Source organism: Phytophthora cinnamomi, assembly GCF_018691715.1.
Source record: "Phytophthora cinnamomi strain GKB4 chromosome Unknown Contig114, whole genome shotgun sequence".
Taxonomy (NCBI): Eukaryota; Oomycota; class Peronosporomycetes; order Peronosporales; family Peronosporaceae; genus Phytophthora; species Phytophthora cinnamomi.
The window spans coordinates 764,994-780,136 of NW_027151047.1; the positions used below are offsets into that span (position 1 = coordinate 764,994).

A 15,143-nucleotide genomic window follows, 5' to 3' on the forward strand; every position below is an offset into this window, starting at 1 on the left:
CCGTCGTTTCGCCAGTAGCGCCTTCACTCATCAGCGCTTCGCCACCTTTCGTTCCCGACGTCGTTTGGGCTCGGGGAGTCGTCACTCACAACCGCGGTGGCCTATTGATCACCGCCACGACCGCCGTCGTCGACGCTCCGTTAGCAATGGTGATCGGCGGGTCGCCTTCGCCAGCTTTGCCAGGCCCCATCTTGCACAGCTTAGCCACCCCAGAGACTCTGGCGTGCCGTGCGCTCGCGTCATCACTGCCCGTCCTCGTGCGACATCGCCGTCGCGCCTTCCCCAGGCCGACGTCGCTCCCCTTCTCCAGTCCGAAGCCGCTCGCCTTCTCCCGTCCGAAGCCGCTCACCTTCTCCAGTCCAAAGTCGCCCGCCAGTGTACTTGGCAGGAGCATCACGGTGCTCCCGAAGCTCATTCTCCCGATCCGTGTGTGCGAACCGAACCGTCGCCATCGATGGCCGAGCCGTTGCGACGTACCGTGCAGCCCGCTCGCCATCACGCGAGACCGCATCGTCCTTCATCCACTGCACCACTCGGTGCACCTTACCACGGCCTGCGGACATTGCACACCGTGCAGCTCGTACCGCTCTCATCGTTGGTTCGTCGTCGTCGAGGTAAGCCACTTCTGGCACCCACATCTCGTTCTGCGTCATCTCGTTCTCATGTTCATTCTCGTTCGTCTCGTCTTCGTTCGTACTCATATCATTATCGTTCTCATTCATACTCATCTCATTCTCGTTCGTTGGTGTTTCGTCGTCGGAACACCCTTCCTTCGACGCGGCCACCAGTAGCATATTCGCCACCCTCAGTCATCCTTGTTTCTCATCCAAGCCGCTGCACCACCGCGCCCTTGTTTTCCGCTTGCCACCAATTGTGGCTCGCGTCGGCATAGTCACTACTACCATCCGTTCGTCCTCATTCGCACCCAATTCCCGGGGACCCTCGGTCTGATCCGAACGCCATACCCCCGTTACGACGTCGGGCTGGTATTCCCCGACGTCGCCCGAGGTTTCCCCTCACGTTGCTGTAGGTACTCCACATTCCTTGCTTTCGCCTCGCTATCGGTGCAGTTACGCGCGTAGTGACCAGGCTGATTACAGGCAAAGCACTTGACTTCCTGCGTACACTGAGACGCCCAGTGACCAGCCTGTCCACAGTGATAGCAGTTGCCGCTCGCTTGCCCGCCGTCGCTGCTGCCTGACGTCACACGCCAGCGTTCACTCGTTGCGCGCTTTGTGTTTGACTTCCCTTCCACCGTTGCCTGTTTTGCCGCGGCCTTCAGACCCTTGCGACGCTGTTTCGCGTCGGACGCCTCGCTGCTCGACTCGACTTTCTCTTTCTTCGACCTCACCGACGCCGTCCTGTGGCCTGCTGTCGTAGCAGTAGTAGACCTTCTCGCCGCCTTTCGTGGCTCGTACCAATACTTTCCATTCCACATGTGACCCGGAGGAATATCCCACGTGCCGGAGAAAGCATCATATACCCCCATCGGATTCGTGAATAGGGCCACCTGCTCCACTTCTGGTCGCACCATCGCTCCGCCGTCATGGCCCCCGACCATATCCGTAGGCAACCCCGTTCCGCTGACCCCTGGGATCACGTTGGTGTCGACGGTTGTCCACTCATTGAAATCACGTAGCAACTAGGAGCTGTAGCCCAGGCCTGACCTATGTTAATCATACCTTGAGCAACATTATCCATTGGATCATCGATTTCAGTTCCCTTATCCACTGCTTCATCCAGGGTACGCGGCTTCGGTTCTTGCCGGACCAGCTTTTTCGTCGTTTTGTCAAGACGCCTGTAGAATTGGGCTAGTAGCACACGTTCACTAACCTCGTTTCTATCGACCACGTCATGCAGGTCAGCCGCAAAATCGACATGCGTTTCGCTCGGCATCACTCGTTTCATGCTGACACGCCACTCAGCCGCGGACTTGTCAAGCTTCTCCCCGTACCGGCGCAAGAGAGCTTTCTTCAAGTTAGTCCAGGTACGATTCCGCTCAGGTAGGCGCCGATCCACGTCTACCCACCATTTGGCAGCGTTTTCCATCAACTTATTCCACAAAATGAAGTTCAGTGAATTATCTGATCATCGTCCTCGCCCAGACTCAGCAGCTCCCTTTAGTGCCAGATCAACCCTGTCGATCCAGGTTGACACCGAAACTTTCGGCGACGGAGTGAAGGTAGGAAACTCGAGGTATTTCACACTCACTCTTGCGTCTTGATTGTCTCCCACGTGGTCATCTGCTTCGTTCTTATCGAGGTTCATGCTCCTGCTGTCGCTGACGTCGTGCGCGCCAATCATCGCCACGCCGCTCGCCGTCGTCACTACTCGAGTTGCTATCGTTGCCGTCGTCGCTGCCGGACAGGTCGTCACTCTCCGAGCTGCTACCGCTTCTCAATTCTCGCTGTCGTCCACGTCGCTGGTGCCGGTCGTCGTCGCTGGAGAAGACGTCCGAGCTGCTGCTACTGCTACTTCCACCGTCCGGAGGTGCCGGAACTGTTCTCAATGTTCGTCGTGATCCCGCACGACCACCAGCATGCCGTCGTCCGCGCTGCACCGACACTTGGCTGCCGCCACGCTGCTCACACCGATCATGGCCATGATGTGCGCATGATCGGGAGCCGCTGTCGTCGTCTGCTTCTGCAGTGCTGCAGCCACGGCTGTCAAGTCCACCTCAGGTCTCTGTGAAACGCGTCTAGCATCACTCGCTGCTGCCTGCAAGCCATCGATCCGTCCCACCAGCTCTTGGATCACCGCAGTCACCGCATTCCAGTCGCCCGTCGCCGTCACTCCGCCCATCGTACTCATCTCGTGGCTCGCCGGGACCACCGGCGTCACTCCGGCGGCCGGGTGCGCCGTCACGTTCGTCCCGCTCGTCTCTGGAACCACGGGCGCCGTCGGCCCAGCATCCGTGTACACCGCCCTGCCGGTCGTCGCTGCGCTCGTCGTACTCGTTGTCGTCGTGGGAGCGGGTGGTCGCTGCTACTCGTTGCTCGTCGCCTCGTACGCTGCCGTCGTCACCTGTGGTCCCTCGTGTCCGTCAGCGCCGGATGCCGCTGCATCCACCTGCGCGCGTTCCTCGTTTGGTTCATTGCCTCGCGCCGGTGCCTCGGCAGGCTGCATACCCGCCACGATTGTTATCAACTGCCGCAGTGTAGCTGCGATCGCCTCCATCTCCATGGACCTCGGGGACGTTGCTGTGCCCGGTGCCCTAGCCGACGCTTTGGCCGTCCATGGGTCTGCCAGCAGCGACCCTCCCGGTGCGTTCGTCTGGGCCTCGTCATCCGTCACAGGTCCTTCACGTGACTTATCTCGCCGTTCTTCGTCTCGTGGTGCGTCGTTGAGATCCATGGGTGAAGCCGTCTCGTCCTCACTCGGATCCTCATCTTCGGCATCGCCGTTCTTCGTCTTCGACTTCAAGACGCGCTTGGACTTGCCGGATCTCAACGCCGTCTTTGCTCGTGCCACCGGAGACATCGTCGTGACCGCTCACGTGATGACACCCGCAGTTTCGAAGGTAGACGACGAAGTAGGCCCCTGTGTGACCACCTTAAAGCAGACATCTTACCTCGCTCGGCTGTGAAGCGAGTCGTAGAGCCGTCGCTGCGCGGCCGTGTCTACCTCTTACGTCTTCAGCGCCCAGATGGCCGACAGCGATATCAATCGCTGCGCCCGACCGTCCACCCTCGTGTCCGGTCGACTTTTATTAAGCGGGGGTTACTAGAACCTCTTTTACACTCAACTCAACTAAACACAAGCTATTGTCATCCCTCTGCCGACACTAACCCACACCCAGCCCAAAATCATGCGTCCGTCGCCAGCCCTCGCCAGCCACTTCCCACGCTGTCCGTCAATTCCTCGTCGTGAGCCTCAACCGTCCAACGACAGTTTCTCGCTTCGTAGCTAATACTACGGAAGGTCTTCGTTCCTCACGGAGACTGACGTCCCCGTGCCTCGTTCTTCAGGAGGACTGACGTCCCCGTTCTTCGTGTGCGTGCTCGTTGCGTCTCGCGATACAACTCGCGCTACCGGCGGTCTCGATGTGTGCTCGAGCCCGCAAATTCCGTTCTGCGGCCACTGTCGCCCGCTGTCTCGTGCCTCGGCCGCCGTGGCGACTCAACTCTCGGCGCCAACTGCAAGCCCCGAGTCCTGCTGACTGTGCCACTCTTCGTCAACTTGGCCACTCAGGAGCGTCCGCTTGGCTCCGCCGACCGCTCCGGAGGAAATGCTCATAGCAACGAATTAATCTATGGACTGCCCATATATACATGTACAGCTCTTCTAGCTGTCCTCCTATTAAAAAGCTGGTGGTGATGCCTTACAGGCTACTACGGAGACATCCCGGTAAAATTATACTCTTGCTGATGGTTTTTCCTTGATAACTCGTGAGGCAGGTAGTTTGTCCTAACTAAAACTGCGACTAACCTTTAGTTTACGCTTTGGTCACCCTCTTCGTTCGGATCAGTCGTCAACGGAGATCTATGCAAATCAACACTTGTCCCGCCTGTAACCCGGTGGTACGAATGACCAGCGCCGGCGGGCATGCCGGATTGGCAGTTCTCTCAGGCTTGAGGTGACGGCTGCCCATGCATGCGCCTCATGCGTTAATTCGCATTGAGGAACGTTGCGTTAGCTTGGATGAGTGAGCAGTACTCGCACCTTGGTATCAAGCATTGCGTGACTTGCTGGGCACTGCAGGCACTGTTTCATAGCTCAGGATACGGATCCCTGACTGCGTCCACGAGCTCAATTGCAGACTTTCCGGGACACGGACTCCGATCTCCCCAGTCGCGATGGCTGACCACATCTCAATTTCCATCGAGCCACGATGGTGCAGCACCTGACCGACCGCGTCTCCGCCGAGAGTCTCACTAAGCTCAAACCCGAGGACGCCAGGACGCAACCGTCAGGATACCAGATCCAACTCGAAGACGGCAGTTTGCGCCCCGCTAATGGCTCCGTGTCGGCCTACATCTGGGAGAACCTGGGCATGCTGACGCACATTGCGGCCGTCGGCACGGTCTACGGCACCGTCAGCGGCGTCATCTACTCCGTGCTCAACAACTATCTGCACATGTCGACGACCCTGGTCGCAACAACTACTGCACTCGTGACGTTCCCACGCGCCCTTCGTATCTTCACGGGGATGATGACAGACACTCGCCCGATATACGGGTATCGCCGGCCGTACATGATCATCGGTTGGTCGGTGTCCTTCATCTCCTGTCTGCTGAAAGGCGGCGCTGCCACTGGGGGATCCCTACTACGGCGATGCATCATTGTCTGACATCGCATTGGTCGACATGACACCCGAACAGCTCACTACCCTCAACACGGATGCCCCAAGCCGCGGAGACAAGCTCATCATTCTTATGATGATTGCAAATTTCGGCTCGGCCATGGCGTACAGCGGCTTCAACGGTGCCTTGATGGACGCCTCGCAGCGCGAGCCAGAGGCAACGCGTGCCACGCTCATCGGCGACGTCATTGTCATCCACTACGTGTTCATGGTTGTATCCTCCTTCGTGACGGGGATAGGACTCAACGGTGAGGATTACGGCGGCACCTTCTCATGGACGATGGGCTTCAACGCGGTTATGTGGGTCTGCGCTCCTGCTTCGTTCCTCACCACTCCGTTTTCGTGGTACTGCATCCAGGAGGTGAAGAACGAGCATGCCCAGATGCCGATCCTCCCATTCCTCTGCGACGTCTTCCAGCAGGAGGCATCTACCGCTACTCCGCCTTGCGATTCTGCTTCAGCGTCTTCTCACAGATCACAGCGACGGCATCAAGCGTGATCCAAAGCGATTGGGCGAAAGTGGCGCCGCTAAACTCGGGCATCGCCAGCATGCTCACCGCATTCTTGACGATCAGTGGCACGTACTTGATCAAGAAGCGCGGTCTACAATGGAGTTGGCGCTACATCATCATCGTCTGCGAAGTCTGTGTCGTGTGCATTGACGCTATTCCGACCTTACTGACGATTTGGGTAGACGTTTTAGCGGGTCACCGAGAGGCCTGGTCTCGTTTCAGGTCACCTCGCAACTTGAGACCGAAGGTGAGACCAGACCCAAACAAGGCCTGAAATGCAAACAACTGGATAAAATGAAAAGGTTCGAATTACTTAATATGAAATAGTAAGTAGATACTCTGGGTTGTGTATCTTATAAACTCGCAGCTGCTCTGCTCGATGCTCGAGTACTACGTCTCGTGGTCGTATTGAAACGCTATTGGGTTCGGCGAGTACGACGTGTTTGATCACTGCGTTCCGTTCGAGTTGGTGCTTCAGTGGCAGAAAAGCGTCCAGCTCTTCGGCCGCGCTGACTGCCCGACGGAAGAACATTGACTGGAGTTGGTAAACGAATTTCATAACGGGCTGGGGCAGTAGCTCTTCGTTGGGATATATCCGTAAGTAGCTGAACGTATCTACGAGATAGCATATCTATCACTCCGACGAAGACAGGCAAGTTAGGATGCGGAGATGTTATGGACGCATTCAATTCACGATTGAAGCGCTCGAGAGGGTTATTGGTTCGTGACACTATCGACAAGTCCATACCATGCACGTTCCACAGGTCGACTGGAAATCGTCTAACCCATGTGCGTCGGAAATAGTTCCAGAACGTTGTCCACTTACTGTCTGAGTAGCCTAAATTTCGGGCTAAGCATTCCTGGCGGATCTTTCGAGTCACAAAAGCAATTCCGTGCGGGACGACATGTTCTGGGCTTATAACTGTTAGCATATCAAGCATTCCAGTTTCCATTGCTAAAGCGATGATGTTGTTGCTCAATCTTAGTTTGATCATACGTCTGCGAATAGCCTGTTTGAAGTGAAACATACATCCAACGATACGGGCAGTCGGGAATTGGGCTCCGATAGAATCAATTAGCGCCTGTTCAAAGTTCCATACCGGTCATACTGTGTATGAGATTCGTTTAGTTGATGAGGGTGTTGAGCGGGGTCACGAATTCCGTCCGTACGATCCACGACAACACTGATGGTCCTGGCAGCTCGTCGTGCGCCAGTACCCTTTTCATCCTGGAAGATGGAGTCAGCTCCGCCTCCACCAGCTGATGGATGAACGTAGTCAGATCTTTCGTACGTCCATGTTGTATGTTGCAGAGCTTGCTAGTACTCTCCTTCCACTTCCTCTTCTTCGGGGCCGCTTTCGTATGCATAAGAATCTTCCGAGCTTGCAGCGTCTTCTTCTTGAGAAGTCTCAATTGTAGCGATGCGTGTCATCTGCAATAGATAGTGCCAAAAGGAAAATGATCTGGCTTTCCTCGCCTACAAAGACATCAGTTGAAGCTATACAGGAGTTGGTTTCAGATTTGAAGGATCGCGTCTGTTAGGCATCAAAGTATAGAGTTGCTAGGCCGCACGAAGTGGTTACTTCCGCATGGTTTCCCAACAAAAGCAATGATCCTTTTGATTTAGTCAGAATAGTAGGAAAACAAACTGAACCTGCAACGAACGCTTAAAAAAGTGAGCTGTCATTAACTGCCGAAGGATTGCATGAAACCACCGGAGATTCGTTTGAAACCATCAGAGGTTTGCTCAAAACTGCCGGAGGTTTGCCCAAAACTACCAGATATTTGCTCACAACTGCCGGAGTTTTTCTCACGAGAACCGGAATATTTGTTCATAATCTCCGGAATATCACTTAAAACAGGATGTGGTGCATCCAACAGATAAGGATAAAAACATACGTGTATTTTCTGCAAAATGCCTACTTCTGACTTCGAAAATACATGTCCTTGTAGAGATTCCCAGAGTTAGTGCCTAACTACGTCTGCGGTGGTTCAAACGGTCGACGGCAAAATGGGCATGGCGGCGGGCCGCTACGGCGTCCATACACAGGGTCTCGCTCGTGGTAAGTTCTTGTCAATTGTTTGTAGCATTTAGTGTGTAGTGCATGCACACAGTTTCTTGAGTGTGTCATCCTCACGGCGGTGTCGGTGCAAATCACGCATTTAAAGTAAATTCTCTTCTCTACATACTTTGCACGCTTGCGGGTGGCATCCTTCTCGCGAGACCTGGCCTTGGCCTTTTTAGACGAGCATCGCGCAGCTTAGGATTCCGTGTCTCCCTGCAGATGCGCCGTCTTTGATGCTGCTGTAGATTATGCTTAGTCTTGAGAGTGTGGCCACATTTCTTGCATGTGAACATTTTTGATAAATGAAAAGAGCGACTGTGGTTCACTTGAGAATCCATCGTACATTCTAGAATTGTGCATAATGCTCTGAGACCAAACGGTGACCCATCAAAAATTTTGCTACTGGTCTCGCTTCGGGTCACGTGACCAGAAACAAGACCTGACCTCTCGGTGATCCGCTAAAAATCCTTCCACGATTTGGGACGTCTACCGCAGCCAGAGGTTTTGGCTTGGCGTCCCGCTCGTGGGCGAGGTGCCGTTTGCAGCGGCCGATTACGTGGATCAGCTGTTGATCCTCGAGATCGGAAACCAGAAGGGCTTCGAAGCCACACTCCTTGGTCTCGGGGTGACCACGGAATCCGTCGGCACCCCGTTCGCGACTGTCATCACCAAGTCCGTGGACGGGTACTTCGACATCGAGCGTACCTTCATCGAGCAGGACACGCACTACGTGCGATCACAAGTGACGTACACGTATCTGATCGCCTACGCATTCAACCTGCTGTCCATCGCCGCCGTGTTCTGGCTGCCCAAGCAGAAGGACGAGGTGCACGAGATGCAGCAACGGAACCGAAAGAGCAAGTTCTGGGGAATTGTCACCATGAGCTACCTCATCTTCTCCCTCGCGTGGACGCTCATGACCAACATCTTGAGCCTCTTTGACTCCACCAGCTGCCTGCGCATCGCCGGTGGCAGCGGGTGCTAATTCGTACCAGGAAACAACACAACAGGCGGTGCACACGTCGCGTTTAAAATAAATAGGAATCCCTTGAACTGTTTGAACTAACCACTTCAACTTGTTGTTATCTGTATTTTATCCGTCCGTCCGGACTTCATGTGTTCTCAGTTGGAGTAATGGACCTCACAGAGGAATTAGGACAGAGGAGGACAGTATGCCATCGACATGTACGAATGTAGGAGCTTGAGCGTAGAGAACACGGTAAAGGAAGTAGCTATGTGAATACTCTAGTACTCACTTTCGAAAGCAGCGTGGACAACTCGAAGCTGGCGAGGCCGACCCACATCCCACTTTGTCCACGGGAGTCCTTAGGCAAGTTCTGTGTCCCGATAAATAGGTTTCCACACAAAAAATGAGAATTGAAGAAAGATTCAGCAGGAGTACTGTCGTGAGCCAGTCCCCCTCGATTCGAATGGCCACCGGTGTTGTCCCTGTGGGTTCAGTGGTTACATGCTCCTGCAGCACAACACGCCATCGTTCCACGAAATCCCACTTCACCATCTTGTGTTTGTGAAATTGGGGGCGCCACCAAAACAACTTTGGACTGCGCCGACAATCAGGAAGTATGTTTCTACATGTAGAACATGGTCTATTTGATTTAACTGATGATCTTTGACCCAGATGCAATCGATTGCACATCCAATTTCAACACACATGAGGAGTTTGGAGTGCAGCAAGAGCTTGCACAGTCAACATCGAACGCGGCAGCGAAGTCGTGGATTGTGCAAGCGTATACCTGAAGTGTTAAGTAGGAAGGCTCGCGCCAGCCACGTCCGTTTTCAGAGGTTCGGATAATTCAAAGTATTGTATTGTACTCAGTTGAACAATGTAGGTACAGTATTAATACAAATTGCATTAAAATTAATACTCATTATTTGGATAATTGTATAATTATATTATATTATAATAGCGCAGCCTTGCGCGAGGAATTAATAATTCCGTTTTCTCCCGGCATAACTGCTTTGATCGCCGTTGGTGTCTGGTCTGGCTCAATCAGCAATGCGACAGCAAAATCGACGAAGTATTGTGCTGCGCAAAACCCACTCGCGCGTTTTCGAAAAAGTTTTATTTTTATTTTCCATGCAGAACAAAAGTTGTAATTGGGGCGAAGCCCCCTCTATAGTTGTGATGCCCTTATTTACGCCCTCATTTATTCCCTGATTTACTTCTTACCACTGGTACATATAAGTTCTTCGAATGGGTTAGGTTTACGTTTTGGAATCTTTCTCACCAGAGGCCCAAAAACGCAACAAAAAAACTGTGTTTAAGAACATTTTCTGATATGGGTTCCCTGACATTTCTGTTCGAAGTTGCGGTTACATTTCCCATCGACGGGTCGCAGCAATTAAACTGAGGGGTTGTGTTATTTATTACTGTTAGTATGAGACGCCTAGAAAATGGTATAAAACGGTATTTTTTAGACTGGTACACCCTCGATCCGCGCCCCGTTCACACTCTTATATAGGCCCCTAATATGTGTCATTACCTGTTATGTCTTATACGGCCCGTAAAAAACCGTAAAAAGACGGACATGGCGTGCGTGCAGCAAGCATTGCCGACTTGTTGGGGACCATTTCTCTGTAGTAGGCGATCATGCCCAGGAACCGACGCAGCTCTCTCTTATTGCGGGGCTCCGCAATCTGCTGGATGGCTTCGATTTTCTTCGTCTGGGGCTGGATATCATCCGCTGTGAGAGTGAAGCCGAGGTAGTCCACTTGCTCTCGAAGAATATGACACTTTTTTGCGCTCAAGGTCACATCGTATTGCCGCAGACGCTCGAAAACGATACGTAAATGCTCCACGTGGTCCACTGCATTCTCTGAGAATATGAGAATATCATCGAGATATACGATCACGAAGGGTAGATCGCCGAGGATGCGCTCCATACACGATTGGTATTCATCCGGAGCTGTTGAGATACCCATCGGGAGCCGCTTGAATTGATATTTTCCAAATGGTAAGCAGAATGCTGTAGCTGAACGGCTTTCCTGCGCAAGGTACCGTGCGAAGTAGCCCATGTTGGCATCCAGAGTGCTCATGCACTTGGCCTTGTCTAACCTGAGCAGTATTTCGCGAATTTTTGGAACATAGTAGGGAGATCGGCGCAGATACTTGTTCAACTGGCGGAAGTCGACTAGTAACCGAAGAGAACCATCCGGCTTCACCAAAAAGAACGCAGGCGCAGAAGACTCCGAACCGTAAATCTGTTCGAGCACGTCAAGCTCCAAAAGACGTTGAATCTCGCGACGCGCAGCCTCTTCTTGGCTACAAGGTACGCTGTATGGTCTTGACTGGGTTGGTACAAAGTCAGCACGTAGTGGGAGAATGTAGTCAGGCAGGCGAATGCGTCCGAGCCGCCCGTTGTACAAGACCGCATATTCTTCCATTAGTTTCAGGTAACTGTGCTGAAGTGCCTCCTCTAAGTGCTTGGGCAATAGATCCATGGGAGTGACGGCCACCGTATCACCTGCGAAATACTCTTCGTGTTCGTCCTGGGTTAATTCAGAATCGGAAACGATTGGCAGGTCGTTCTTCTCAGCAGTAGTTTGAAGTACGAGTTCACTGCCGTCCCATTGGACACGGCCGTTCTTAAAATCGATCACCAAGCCAAGTGCCGTCATTAAGTCACGCCCAATCGTCATGTCATCGCGAAGGGAAGGCAGCACTTCAAATTTGTGAATGATGACCGAGTTGCGTTTCAGTTGCGGTATTCTAAAGCGCACTTCCATGGCGCATTTGCTCTGCGTGCTTCCCTTGACCAACTCGAACGCGACCGCGGACGTTTCTAGCTTGACTCCCTGGGTATGTAGTGCTTGCATGAAGGTTGTGCTTATGATGCCGCGCGAACATCCGCTGTCCAACAGAGCTTGCTACCGCTCTTTGCCATTTCTCCAACTTGATCATGATGCGCATTGGCGGAGACGAACTGGCGGGCGGTGCACGAAGTCCGTCGAACATATATTCATCATCACTGGAGCCTCCAGCGATCTCGCGTTGCTCAACGCGCGTCTGCTGAGGGCCTCTTTGGCCACGTGAGCCCCCTCGAGTTTTTCCACATTGGTCGACTTGCGGATGTTCTTCCTGCTGATTGTCCTGGCGCAACGCGCGGCACTCTTGCGTGTTGTGTGTGGAAGGTACAGTACTTGTTGTTTACTGTGTTGTTGCCGTTGTTGTGGCCGTTACCGCGACCACGGTTTCCACCTCGGAACTGCTGCCGGTTGTTGTTGTGGTTGTTGTTCCGGTTGTTGTTGTTGTTACTGTTGCGGTTGTGGTTGCCGTTACCTCGACGGCTCTGACCGCGTGCTCTGTCGTTGGAGTAGCTCCGTTTGTCTTGATTGCTAGCGCGATGTAGACGCCGCTCGCCTTGTTCGATGCGCTCGAAGAAGGGAACGAGGGCAGCAACCGTAGTGTAGATTTGTCCACTTGCATCGTACTTGTTCTGCCACTCATATGGTAGACCGCGTTTGTACAATCGGCACAAGGCATCTTCGCACATCGGCGAGGTTTCGCACAGCCCGGCAAGCGTGTGCTCCATCCGCACCAAAGCGCGGAAGTGCTTGCTGTACTCGGACAGGGATTCGCCGCGTGACTTCTTCATCTCCCACAGCTCCTCGTGCAGCTTTTCGCTGTAGTCCGTGGGCAACACGACAACCGACGCTTTGTACAGCGCACGCGCGAACTCCTCATCCATGCGCACGTCTTCGTCGGTGATCGATGCGTCTTCAAATGCCTCACGGAGGTCACCTTCCAGGAGAATAGTTGCGTTCAGGAATTTATCTTCTGCATTCCAGTGTTTCAGCTTCGCAAGCTGGTTGAAGTTGTACGTCCACTCCAAGAAGTCCGTGGGGCCGCCGTCGATGAAGTTGGTCATCTTCTTGGTCACGACTTCTTCCTCGATGCCTTTCTCTTTGTTGGCAGCACGTACTGTGATGGAATGCGTGAGGTAGCGCTCCTTGTTCGTAGAGCCGCTCATTGTGGTTGGCCGACGGGTGAACCAGGTCGATCTGTTTGAAACGTTTCAAAGTGCCAAGCCGCTTGAATCCTTTGAGTAGAATTGAGAACTGATTGATTGAATAAAAGGCTTAGCCTGGCATCGGCTACAACTAGCTACACATGCAGTGCCTTGGAGGTACGACCTGTGCCTTAGGCCTTGGGTGCAAACGAAGTTTGGGTGACGCGCCCATCCTGGGATCCGTGCGTCAGTGAGGACAGACGTAGTGCCGACAGGGTGCAGTAGGATGTCAATGTATCGAGCACATGACGCTAAACACCGTCCTACAGTCCATTCCTGCTGAATTTCGAGGTCTCTTTGAAGTAGGGAAGCTGTGGAACGCTTTCCACCTTTCGAAACTTGCAAGCTAAATCTTAACATGAAGAATGCATATTTGCCTTTTTGGCACGCCTGCAAACGGTAAGAAGAGTGCCAAACGTGCGGCACCCAAAGCATTCTTTCTGTGAGGTACGGTATAATTATGAGGAATGGACGAAACAATCAGTAGTGACGGTTCTTGAGTGCCGTCTGCAAGCAGTAAACAACCTCTGCAGCCGTCGGCCGGTCAGCTGGATTCACACTAACACATTTTCCAACGAGATGAACCATTTCTGGGTGCATGAAGCGAGAGCAGCGGACACGAAGCGTGCCCATCGACACCATCTGAAGCACAGCAGCCTCCGGAAGAGATCGGCCACTGCTTCCGTTTTCGTCTTTGGCGTGCGAATACGGCAGTTCATGGGTATCCAACTCCGATATCACAACCCCAAGAGAAAACACATCCGCCTTCTCGTCGTAGTGGCCACTCATCATGACTTCCGGAGCCATCCACAGTGAGCTCCCCACATTCGATGTCATGGTCGCATCTGAGCGGATACGCGAAGCGCCGAAGTCGGTGATCTTGGCATGGAGAGACTCCGTCAGGAGAATGTTGCGGGACTTTAGATCACGGTGCAACATCGCCGGCTGCAGCGAGTGCAGGTACGTCAGAGCAAAGGCGGCTTCGTACGCGATCTGCATCTTTGTAGCATCCATCCCTTGAGGGACATCATGGTTGAGGTAATCTTTCAACAAAGTACGCAGGTCACCACCCTTCATAAACTCAGTCACGCAGAACAAGTCGCTCAGGGACTCCCACGCCACGCCGATGAACGGCACAATGTTCGGGTGCTCCATGGTTGCCATGATCCGCACCTCCGACAGGAACGCCTTGATATGAGCAATGTCCTTGCGCTTCTCTGGCAGCAGCGTCTTGACGGCCACATCGTGATCTCGATAGCGTCCGCGATAAACCTCACCGAAAGCTCCGTGGCCGATGATAATACCCAACTCGATGCGGTCGATCGGGATCCGCGACGCTAGAATCACGGGGTCTTCCCACAAGGTTGCCCGGTGTCGCCTGCCCTCCGGTATTGAGTCTCCCGAAGAACGCGAGTAGACCGCCGTTCTTGTCACGTCCGCGTACTCCGTGTCAGCCATCACTTGGCCCTGCTCCAGTAGCCGTACTTGTTTCCCAACCACAGGCGGGTCGAAGATGTCATCTGAGGAAGCATCACTCGGCCGGTCCTTGGTGCGTCGTCGCTGCAGGATGAAGAACGCGAACAGCACGAGTATGAGCACGAAAGCTCCCGCTATGATCCCAACGACCGCTCCGACTCCTAGGGCACTGGAAGACTTGACAGTGCTGGTGGGATCCGACAGTGAACTGCTTGATTTGGTATTGTTATCGCTGGTGGCGGTGGTTGGGCTGGTGGTTGGACTGCTCGAAGGGCTCACCACAATGGTCCTCACGGTTTCTCCGATCTTAGTGATGACCACGTAACCATACGAGGTGGTTCCGTCCCCCAGAGTCGTTTTCGTGACCTCCACATTGACGAGCGTTGAACCGTTGAGCATGCTCGAGTCCACCACAGGAGGAAGCGTGGACGAGTTGTAGTGATCCACGACAGGAGCTGCGGTTGGAGAAGAGGGTGCATTAGTCGTCGTACTTGGAGCTGTCGTGATCGTCACCGGGGCTGGTGTTATCGTCACCGTCGCTGGTGCTGTAGTTGTTGGAACTTCAGTATTCTCTGGTGTTGTAGTAGGTTCTAGCGTATTTGGCTCTGTTGTAGCTGGTGTCTGAGTAGTCGATGACGGAGGTGCCGTCGCTGTTTCAGTCGTTGCTGGAGGTGTCGTCGGTGGGGATTCGGACGTCACTGGGGATTCGGTCGTCGCTGTTGGTTCGGTGATCGCTGGAGGTGACTCGGTCGTTACG

The 15,143-nt window shown here is 53.6% G+C and overlaps 5 protein-coding genes across 5 annotated transcripts; 2 read left to right on the forward strand and 3 right to left on the reverse strand.

The window, feature by feature from the left end:
* Nucleotides 1-85: 85 nt before the first annotated feature.
* On the reverse strand, nt 86-415 carry IUM83_11539 (uncharacterized protein; the record flags this gene model as incomplete). Its single annotated transcript, XM_067936110.1, has 1 exon — nt 86-415. One exon carries the CDS (start codon nt 413-415, stop codon nt 86-88), a length of 330 nt encoding a protein of 109 aa, XP_067781710.1.
* A 2,090-nt stretch (nt 416-2,505) lies between these two features.
* On the reverse strand, nt 2,506-3,480 carry IUM83_11540 (uncharacterized protein; the record flags this gene model as incomplete). Its single annotated transcript, XM_067936111.1, has 2 exons — nt 2,506-2,926; nt 3,011-3,480. 2 exons carry the CDS (start codon nt 3,478-3,480, stop codon nt 2,506-2,508), a joined length of 891 nt encoding a protein of 296 aa, XP_067781862.1.
* Nucleotides 3,481-4,831: 1,351 nt separating this feature from the next.
* Nucleotides 4,832-5,290, forward strand: IUM83_11541 (Transmembrane protein; the record flags this gene model as incomplete). The annotated part of the gene is made up of 1 exon (XM_067936112.1): nt 4,832-5,290. The coding sequence occupies one exon, from the start codon at nt 4,832-4,834 to the stop codon at nt 5,288-5,290; it is 459 nt and encodes a 152-aa protein (XP_067781861.1).
* A 16-nt stretch (nt 5,291-5,306) lies between these two features.
* Nucleotides 5,307-8,865, forward strand: IUM83_11542 (Acetylornithine aminotransferase; the record flags this gene model as incomplete). The annotated part of the gene is made up of 2 exons (XM_067936113.1): nt 5,307-5,663; nt 8,380-8,865. 2 exons carry the CDS (start codon nt 5,307-5,309, stop codon nt 8,863-8,865), a joined length of 843 nt encoding a protein of 280 aa, XP_067781863.1.
* Nucleotides 8,866-13,390: 4,525 nt separating this feature from the next.
* On the reverse strand, nt 13,391-14,785 carry IUM83_11543 (TKL protein kinase; the record flags this gene model as incomplete). The annotated part of the gene is made up of 1 exon (XM_067936114.1): nt 13,391-14,785. One exon carries the CDS (start codon nt 14,783-14,785, stop codon nt 13,391-13,393), a length of 1,395 nt encoding a protein of 464 aa, XP_067781821.1.
* Nucleotides 14,786-15,143: the final 358 nt, after the last annotated feature.